This window comes from Populus nigra, chromosome 2 (assembly GCF_951802175.1).
Source record: "Populus nigra chromosome 2, ddPopNigr1.1, whole genome shotgun sequence".
NCBI lineage: Eukaryota > Viridiplantae > Streptophyta > Magnoliopsida > Malpighiales > Salicaceae > Populus > Populus nigra.
This window is the reverse complement of record NC_084853.1, coordinates 48,305,528-48,315,771: the sequence shown is the minus strand read 5'-3', so window position 1 is coordinate 48,315,771 and position 10,244 is coordinate 48,305,528. Positions and strand designations below refer to the sequence as shown.

Sequence of the window (10,244 nt, the reverse complement as noted above, 5' to 3'; positions counted from 1 at the left end):
AAATAAATATCATAATAATAAAAATATATTATTCTAAAATATTTTAAAATAAAAAATATTTTGAAAAGTAATAAAGACCATCCTTGTAAATAAGAGTTCTATTTTTTAATTCGTTGATTATTAGGTTTAATTCTATTTTGAAATTAATCTGATTATGTAAAACTTAACTCCTTCATCAGGTGGTTTGACAACACGAAATTTTGTTACTTGATATATATTTATTAAAGTAGTTTAAAGTATTTTGTAAAAATATTTTAAAACTAAAAATATATTAAAAAATATACTTTTATCCTTAATATCAAACATTAAAATTATGAAAAAAACATAAAAAAATATTAACTTAATAAAACAGGTGAAAAACAGTTTAAAACGTATTATAAACAGTGAACCGCGTTACCGAATGTAGCAAAAGAAAAATTTGGAAGATAGGTTTTAGCAGGAGACAAAAGTGACCATTATAGATTCTAAAAGACAATAACACCCTTGGTTTGTTTGTTATGCCAAGTCAATTACACCCCTCCTCCAGGGGTTTCTCTGTAATATTATTGAACAGAGGTTCTTGTGAGTTTGTCTGAAATATATAAGAGTAGTTAATACCAGCTTTGTCTGGTCAGTTTCCTCCCCACCGCTGTCTCTCTCCAATTATTTTTTATCTTTCCAAAAAACAAAATCAAGTCTTGAACAAAAACCAGTCTGGTTTTTTCAGTCTCAGCTTTTGTAGCTTTAACTAATATCCATCATCTACTCTCTCATATGAAGCTCTTAAGATGAACCTGTCCCTAACACCTAAAAGTCCTGTCTTTTTACCGAACGGGCTAATGCTTCTTCAGTATTGTTTCTTTAGCGTAGAGGTTTTGTAGTTTCTGTTGGGATTTTCTATATGGATTTTGGGGTTCAGGTGGGTTTGGATGGGTTGGTGGGTTCAGACACAAGTAATAGTGGTTTTGCTTCTCTTGCTAGCTCAGATCCTGAAGCAAAGCAGAAGTTGTACGGATCTGGGTTCTTGAAGCAAGAGAGACCTGGCAACATCGATGGTGATTGGAGGAGCTCTAAATTGTCCAAAACTGAGTCAATGCTGCTTGAGCAGAGTAACAGTTCACTTCTGAAATCTAGCTCCAACTTTCTCTTCGCTGATGGACAGCAGCAGCAGCAGCAGCAGATGCTCAGCTTCTCCTATCCCAGATCAGCTCCTTCAGCGGAGAGAAGCTCCCAAAATGGCACATTGCCGTACTTTCACCTCACATCTTCTGCTCATAATAGAAATACAGGTACCATATTGAGCACCATTAAGGATTCGCCTACAAGTGGGATATGCTTCATTATTTGAGGATATGATAGTGTTATCCTTGGTTTCCTTTGTGGAAGCAAGTGGCTTCTACAGACATTATGGCTTTATGGGGCGCATTGCATGAACCCATGGTTTTTTTTATTGAACTCACAGGTGACGGGGTTGTGGTTTTTTGTTAACGTCTATTTGATCAATAGCTTGTTATTTGGGGTATGATTCCCGGTGCTAGTGGTGTCGAGAGGTCATTTCGGTGAAATCTAGGAGTGGTCTTGTTTAAAAGTCTTGTCAAGATAAAGTAGAAATTGTTATCATCTGTGTCTTCCTTCCTGTTTTGGGGTGATGGGTTCTGGTAATTAATCATGCACAGGGAACCAGTGTGCTCAAAAGGAGAAAATTTTGTTTTGGATTTCGTCTGTTTCTCCCTTTCATGGCTATACTTTCAACCTTTATGGTTTGTTTTCATGGCCTCTCACAGACAGAAACTCATTAATGTTTCAGCCTCTTCAAGTTTTGTAGGCAAAAATTGATTTTTAGTAACCTTCTACACACTTTCCATGCTTTCCTTCTCCTTTCTACATCAAGAGATCATGACCTTTTCTATTTTATATTCTCTGCGGACGAAGAGATTTTGGATTTATGTGTCTGAAGTTTCTACATAGTTTGACCTGATTTTTTTTGGTGTTTGTTTTTTCAGGCTACAGCTCTGGTATCTACAATGCTGCCAGCATGCATGGGGTTTTGACCGAGACCAGATGGCCATTCACTCAATCACAATGGATGGAGCTTGAACATCAGGCCTTGATCTACAAGTATATAGCAGCAAATGTGCCTATACCATCTAATCTGCTCCTTCCCATTAGAAAAGCTCTTGATTCTGCTGGGTTTCCTAGCTTTTCTGCTGGATTTTTCAGGCCCAATACATGTAAGTTTTGTCTCCTCCATAAAGAACTGAGTTCCAAGTTCTTTTAGCCTTTTGTCCACCAGATTTGCTTCTCTCCCTCGAATTGATTCTGTCTATTTTGATGTACAAAGTAGCCATACATGCCTTTGTGTCTGTCTAGGTGTGCGTCAGTGTTTGTATTTTGTATGTGAAGAAGGGGTCGTTTGTGCAAAATGGGTTTTCTTTTCTTTTCCGTGGAGTATTAATCCTGTGGTTAAATGGTAAATCTTTGAACGCATGGCCACAGATCATTTCCGCTGGAATCTCTAGCATCTTAGTGAAAAGAAATCCAATCGAGCTCTAATTATTAGTCCTTGCGAATACGTATTCACCAAAGCAGTAGTCCTTTGAAAATAACTAAAATTTCAGCTATAATACCTGTACTCCATTTAGTTCTATTCTTAGCTGCTTCGAATTTGTATACAGCAGATTAGTCAGGAATCGAAATATCATTTCTTTATCTGACATTCGTATCTGTGTTCCATTTGTCTTGTGAAATGTGCAAATACAGTGCCATGGGGTGCTTTCCATATGGGTTTCTCCAGCAACACTGATCCGGAGCCAGGACGGTGTCGAAGGACAGATGGGAAGAAATGGCGGTGCTCAAGAGATGCAGTTGCCGATCAGAAGTATTGTGAGCGGCATATGAACAGGGGCCGCCATCGTTCAAGAAAGCCTGTGGAAGGCCAATCAGGCCATTCCGCTGCAGCCGCCACCACTGTAAAGCCAGCCAATGGCACTTCGTCTTCTACATCATCATCAGTGGTGAGGCTTCGCAGCACTGTGTCCGACAGCCTCACTATTGCTCATAATCAGCAGCAAGCAGCTAGTCCATCTAATCTTTCTGCCTCTAATACGCTCAGCAGGTAAAAGCAAGATGAATTTAAACCTTGACTGTCGTGGAATCCATTCTATCCTTTTAAAGAAGGTTTTATTTTTATTTATTTATTGTGACATAGGATTTCTATGTAATAGGGAATCGGAATTCTACTTGTAAGGAATTCATTGATGTCTTCAGATCAAGTAGCTTATTCTTTTTTATACCCAAAATTGGCTTGTTTGAAGGTAATTAATGGTTTGTATTCATGGATAACTTGCAGGATGTTCCATACTAAAGAGAATGTAGGTGAGAGAACGCAGGATGCGACAGCCGTGTCCATGCTTCGATCCAACATGGACCTTAAATCTAAAGAAACTCCATTCTTCATATCAAAACAACAAAACTCATATGGGGAATCCTTACGAAATGAGTTTGGACTTGTCACCTCCGACTCCCTCCTCAATCACTCACAGAAAAGCTCATCTTTAATGAGTTGCAGAAATTTTGGTTCGTCTCAGGACCTCACTGACCAGGAATCTGTTTCACAGCACTCCCTCCGCCAATTCATGGATGATTGGCCTAAAAGTCAGTCTGATCGTTCTGCTGTTTCTTGGCCTGAACTTGATCAGCAATCTGAGAGAACCCAGCTATCGATTTCAATCCCCATGGCTCCTGCAGACTTCATGTCATCTACTTCCTCCCCAAACAATGAAAAAGTCACTCTCTCCCCATTGAGATTATCACGAGAATTTGATCCAATACAGATGGGACTGGGAGTGGGAGGTGGAGGTGGGAGTATTGCCAACGAACCAAACCAAAGGCAAGCCAACTGGATTCCCATTTCTTGGGGAACTTCAATGGGTGGTCCGCTCGGGGAGGTCTTGCACAACACCAATAACAATGCAACAGCAGAGTGCAAGACCACGTCATCGCTGAACCTGATGACCTATAGATGGGACAACAGTCCTCGTATAGGTTCATCTCCAACTGGGGTCTTACAAAAGTCAGCGTTTGCTTCCCTTTCAAATAGCAGTGCGGGAAGCAGCCCGAGGGCAGAGAACAAGATCAATGAAGGTGGCAGTCTCTGCAATGACCTCCTTGGATCAACTATTGTGCATTCTTCTTCATTGCCTGCCATGTAACTGTTGATCTGCCATCTAAGAAGTCTCCTGTCATCGTAGCTGACAAAACATGGAGCACTTTGTTTTTGAAGTTGTTCATCTGTCTGTTATATTGTTATTTTTCGAATTTTATTATATGTATTTCTTTGGTTATTTGTGTGTTCTGAAGAAATGGAGAACGGTTACAACGATGATCGCCAATGTGCTTGGCAGAAAGGTCCTTTAAAGGCTTGTAATTTGTATCATGGAATTATGCTTGTCTAGTATAATTTTGACTCTCAGTCCCTATGCGGTGTTGTATAACCTGTTATTGTTCTATTATTGTTTGTCAGATATTGTTGAGCCAGAGGCTTTGTTGCTGTAAATGTGCCTGACGTAGTTGTTACAAGTTGAGAATGCATGGCGCGGATTTTATTTATTTTATTCTTTTTAGGACCGACAAGACTTCGAATTACACTTGCTAAATCACTCGATGAATATTTTGATAGGCTAAAATGTCAAATGTTGAGGTATTTAAAAAAAAAAAACATTTTAGAACATAGCTGTGATGTGAAATCCGACTTCATCAGGTAATATCTAATTTGATTGACTTAACCAAACTCTATTTAAATTAATTTAGTCAGCTTTAAATAATAAAAAATGGGAAAAGGATGAATCTACATTGTTTTTATAGGCATATATTTTTTTTAATAGTTGTTTTTATAAAAAAATTAATCCAGATGACATAATGAGCAACCATTTTAATGAAAGTAATTAATTGATGAGGGAAGGAATGAGTTGACATAATAATGTTTAGTAATAAGTTGAGTGTTTTTGTAAAAGAAAATATCATTTGAGATAATATTTTTAAAAACTTTGTATTTAATTTTGATATAATTATATTAAAATCATTGAGAAAACAATTCAATTTAATATATTTTTTATGCGAAAAACAATCTAATCTTTTTGTTAGAAAAAAGCAACTTTTCTAGGGCAATCTTCAAATCGAACTAGGCAAATGTAAAATTATATATATGGAAGTATCCAGCTGATGACGGTGTTGCGAGGGTGACAAACGTGAGCTGGCTGCATAACTAGTGGTTACGATTGGGCTTCTTTTGACTATTTCATATTGGGCTTCTTTTGATCATGGGCTTTAAACTCCAGAGTATTTATGGCGTCCAACCCTGGGAGTTGACATTAGGCTTTCGGCTTTTACAGGGGAAAACTAAGCGGCTCTAGCATCTCTGTACAAAAAGAATTCCGTGATACTTTGTGTTGCCAATTTGAAGTGAATTGATTAGAGCCAATCATGGCGAGGCTCTTTGTGGACTTAAGTTGGGCTTCCGTATAGAAAACACTCACAAGTGTTACGCTGTTTTTCTTATTAATTTAATGGGAGATCAATAAATCTAAGCCTACGCATTGAGAATCCCAATGCCTAAATTCACCACTCATTCCCATCCCTCCGGAATTTAAATCAAGTCTCCAGAAAATTTCAAGCCTTGATTGTTTGGAAGGGGTAAAAACTTTATATTTCTTAAGATGGAAACAAATTATGATTGAAAAATCATACTTGCTGTAATAATAATGATAATAATAGAAGCTGTAATATATATATATATATATATATATATATATATATATATATTTGAAAAAAAACACACCGTAGATATACAAATCATTGAATAGTAGTTTCTAATTCTCACTCACTTCCATTCCTTGTTATCAACTCCTCTATGTATTGAATAGTAACTTTGTAGAACATCCGGTGTGCCTTGAAACAGGCCTAAAGAATCCATTGGCATGGCAACTCTTGGCACAAATCCTTGCACCACGTTTATTTGAACTGGGAAAGGAATGGGATATTGTACAATATACAAAGGAAATCGTCCAAGACAATTGTTTAAACTTTAAACAAGAACAGCATTGCGGAGACTGCATGCTTGACTAGAGGAGAGACACAATAAGACGAAGCAAAGAACCGAGCTCATCATATTGCTTCTTGTTAACTGACAATTTGATAAATTTACGTTTTGGTCCATTAACAAGAAACCAAGGCCATCAAATTACTAGCTAATCAGGGTCACACGAAAATCAAGCCATGAAGTATTTTGCTTTAGAGTGGAAATTTTGAACCGTTTGACCACCACCCCAAGGTTACAACTTCAAAAAACCAATGTAATTTATTTGCTCTACTCTATCATTTCTTCTGCTTTCTTATTCCTTTTCTACCATAATCACATCAAAGTTCTTGAAACCATCTCAAGCCTTCACTTTTGCTTTCATCTGGTTTAATGGCGCACGGTTTCTGTCCGTTACTGCTCTTGCTCTTCCCTTCTTATTTCCAGGTCACAGACCACAAAACATATAATGGAGAATGATTAAAGATAGCAATCAAATTCCACGGATGAACTCCCAGTAAGAGAAGTAAAAAGGTTGAGCGAAATTCCACATGACAACTATAAATTGAAGGTAAGTTCTGCGTCAAGATGTCATAAAATGCCAGTAAAATCGCATCTTTAACGAGTTTAAGGACACAACCACCCTTCCCACAATTATCTAGTGACCACCCAGCAGACATAGACAACTGCAACAGAGATAGATTTCGGTACTGTCAACAAACCCGCAGGACACCCATTCCACTCAAATTTCAAACTCGTTTAGTTTCTCTTGACTCGTCTATGTTCAATAGATGGATGCTCATGCTGCAGGTTCGGCAAATACACCTAACAAGGCACCCACGCCCATGTCTGGGCACTCAACAAGCATCAACACCAATCCTCTGCATACAGGTTCCAGTTGCAAGGCTGGTAAAACCCACAACCATGCAAATATAATAGAAAACAAAGCACCAAATATTGAATCAGAAACAGTATATAAACTAAAGTTCCCTGTTATACAGCACATTCAAATAAAGTTCCCCTAAATTCCTTCAATGCGAGAACAATTAAATATAAAAATCCTATGACGCTTATGATGTAACAATCAAGAAATATGAATCTGTAATAACAATTTAGAGAACATGCAAACAAAATCTCCCTAAACTCCCACGATGCGAAACCAATTTACTAGAAAGATTCTACGATGCTTAAGCTGTAACTATCAATAAATCCGAATCGGTTAGAAATAACAGTTTATTGAATAAACATCTTATGCTCAAGAAAATAACAAATAAAATTCAACAAAAAACGAGTTAAGATAAAGTCATCAAGTGATATGGTGGCGTGCGTAACCCTAATCCACCGAATTTCAAATTCCATCAAATTAGGGCTTTAAACACCACCAGATTTAATTTAAGGAGCTAACAAAACACAAAGCATTTAAAGCAAATGCATTGCAAATCATGGTCCAGCTCCTTCAAACCCTTTAATTAATTCAGCATAAAAACACTAAATTTAACATGGAAATGATTTGAGCTAGACAACTCAAATCAAATCAGATAAATAATTTTTAATCCAATTAAAAATAAAATAAAGCAAAGAAATTCGATAAAATAGAATCTGAAATTAAAGACAAAAGAGAGGGCCGGTGCTCATATTCTATGGGTGTAAATGAGTCTGTCAAGCCATGGCTATAGCATTCAGAACAATGATTTTTTTATAATCATCACAGCCAACCCTCTTTTTAATCTCTTTTTCTATCCGTAGATGGAGCAATTGATTAATAAAATTTGTAGAAACATAAAAAAAAATAGAGGAAAATATGTTAAGAAGATGAGCGGTGGCTGGGCAACGTCATGTTCGTGGAGGGTTTGATCCTCCTTTAAGCGGCATCGGTTATATAGAGAGGAAGGTCAGATGCAAAAAACCCTAGCCCTAATTGCACAGTTATAAGTACCGATTGTTTCGTATGGAAGTGACGCCGTTTTACTTACTTGATATTGAGATTGTAATTGGGCTGTGCCGCCCGGATTCTATCCGGGCTTGGAGTAGCTATAAACTGCATTTTCGAACAGAAATTGCGGGCTGTGTCCAAAGTTAGAAACCCACATAGTAATTTTGCAAAAAAAATAAGATTAGAAGCTTGATATGGTCTGATTTCTAATTAAATTAAATAAAACATTGAAACAATAAAATATTATTTATTTGGTTGAGTTTTTTATAACCTCGTTATCCAGCCAAACTTGATGCAAACCCAACTAAACATAAAATAATAAAAAAAGAGAAATAATTATCCCATAATTAAAACGATTGAAATGATGACTTATACTTTTTTCTCCGAATCAACTTACAGGTCAATTCGAGTAGCTATGCCCCACAAAAAAAATTCAAGGCTTAGTTTCAAAGAACTTGTTGAGAGAAATGTATGGACAATTTTTGGTAGAATTTTAGTTTACAAAGGATTTTCTTCTCCAACTCTAAGCATGAGTGACAAATTAATGTAAAAAAAATAATTGAATCAAGTTACTGAATTAGGATTTGCCTGTGGGTGCTGGATTTTATATATATATTCTCGAGAATGAGATTAGTCATATTTGATTAATGCTTTATTTGTTTCAAGAAAATCAAATTCTTAAAATTTATTTTTTTTATTTTTTAATGTTTGGTAACTATCTGAAAAGCTAGTAAAAAAAAAGTTGTTTTCAATAAAAAAAACAATTAGTTTTTATCACTGGAAAATGCATACACGTTTGTACAAGTTGGGTGAAGAGAGAATTAACTTGCTTGGAAGGATTGAGGTTAACCTCAAAAGTTTGTCGTAGATCTCACAAACCTTTTCTATCAACAGGTCTTCCTGGCAACCCATGAGATCACTTCAGGGGAGAGTTTTTGAACAAAAGCTAGCTACAACCCTGGTAAAGCCAAGAGACAGTGTTCTTCGAACCTCCGGGGGGGGGGTCTTAAATATAAAGATTGAAACAAGTGCCAAAAAGTCTTCATACATAAAAAAAAAACCTTAAATATCTAACTCTTATTATAAATTAATTTGACTTTCTTCATATGAAAAAAAAACTTATTTTAAGTTTTTAAAATTAAAAAAATATATTAATAGGTTTTAATTAAGAAATATTTTACAATATTATTGCTCTATAATATAATATGATATATATAGTTATATTTTATAAAATAAGCTATATATAAATATAGAATTTAATAAAAAAATTTATCATTATACTTTTTAGACTTCATTCTTTTATTATAAGTGATTAAATATTATATTAAATATTTTATATATATTAGATAAACTTGAAAAAGAAATGATTTATTAATAAATTATTTTTTAATTCATTTTCCATAACATAACCAAACACTGAAAAGTGTTTTCCAGTTCATTTTCTATAATACTGTTAAATATCAGAAAATAATTTATTTTTCAAGAATTCATTTTTTCCGGAATTTATTTTTTTAAAAAAAAACAACTTTCTTGCAAACAAATAAAGCTTTAATTCGAATGTTAATTCCAATCCTAATCAGCAATGTGATTTAAAAATAAAATATTGTTAATATCTATTATTAAAAAAATTCCCAGTCAAGAAAATTATGATCTTTTATGACCAGACGTGATTGAGCGGCCGCCTAGGGCATTCCTAATTATGTTGTTTCAATGAACAAGTTGTATCCTGTAAATTTACCTATACATTTTTCAGTCTCCAGGATGCATGTAAATTTCCTTACTGATTCCTTTCAATTTATACATTTTCCTTCGGTTTGCCGAATTCCAAGTCTTGTAATTAAAAAATGGAACCTGTCGTTCATGCAGTATAATTAAAATCCAGCAATAAAACTTAAAAGGTTATTGGTTAGTGTATTATTGCTGTCTCGAGATAAAAAAAAATCAAAACAATAAAAATAGATAACACATGTCCTCTTACCTTCTACTTTATAAAGATGAAAATTAATTTCATTTCATAAAAATAAAAATATTTTTTCTTTGTTTACATTTCTGACACTGAACATATTTTTATTTTTTGAAACAATAACTAAACACAATTAATATTGCTTCCCGTTTGCGTTTGGTCGAGAGCTTTGAAGAGGGGTGTTGTTGGCGATGACCCTCCACCAATGTTTCGCATGTGGAATAGCAAATATTTGACATGGGAATCTCAAAAGAGATCCCACCCCATCTCGATCATTTATAGCATTTTTGTTATTG

The 10,244-nt window shown here is 35.2% G+C and overlaps 1 protein-coding gene and 1 non-coding gene across 2 annotated transcripts; one reads left to right on the top strand and one right to left on the bottom strand.

The window, feature by feature from the left end:
• Window positions 1–604: 604 nt before the first annotated feature.
• LOC133681892 (growth-regulating factor 1-like) lies at window positions 605–4,534 on the top strand. Its single transcript, XM_062105078.1, has 4 exons — window positions 605–1,268; window positions 1,983–2,210; window positions 2,740–3,094; window positions 3,329–4,534. The coding sequence occupies exons 1-4, from the start codon at window positions 881–883 to the stop codon at window positions 4,188–4,190; spliced, it is 1,833 nt and encodes a 610-aa protein (XP_061961062.1). The 5' UTR covers window positions 605–880; the 3' UTR covers window positions 4,191–4,534.
• Window positions 4,535–7,678: 3,144 nt separating this feature from the next.
• LOC133684401 (small nucleolar RNA snoR8a) lies at window positions 7,679–7,767 on the bottom strand. Its single transcript, XR_009837902.1, has one exon. It is a non-coding gene; the product is annotated as a small nucleolar RNA snoR8a (small nucleolar RNA).
• Between the last annotated feature and the right edge of the window lie 2,477 nt (window positions 7,768–10,244).

Coding starts and splice junctions, on each gene's coding strand:
- LOC133681892 (XM_062105078.1), top strand. CDS start 881: ATGGATTTTGGGGTTCAGGTGGGTTTGGATGGGTTGGTGGGTTCAGAC. Junction 1,269..1,982: donor TGCTCATAATAGAAATACAG/GTACCATATTGA, acceptor TTGTTTTTTCAG/GCTACAGCTCTGGTATCTAC. Junction 3,095..3,328: donor GCCTCTAATACGCTCAGCAG/GTAAAAGCAAGA, acceptor GATAACTTGCAG/GATGTTCCATACTAAAGAGA.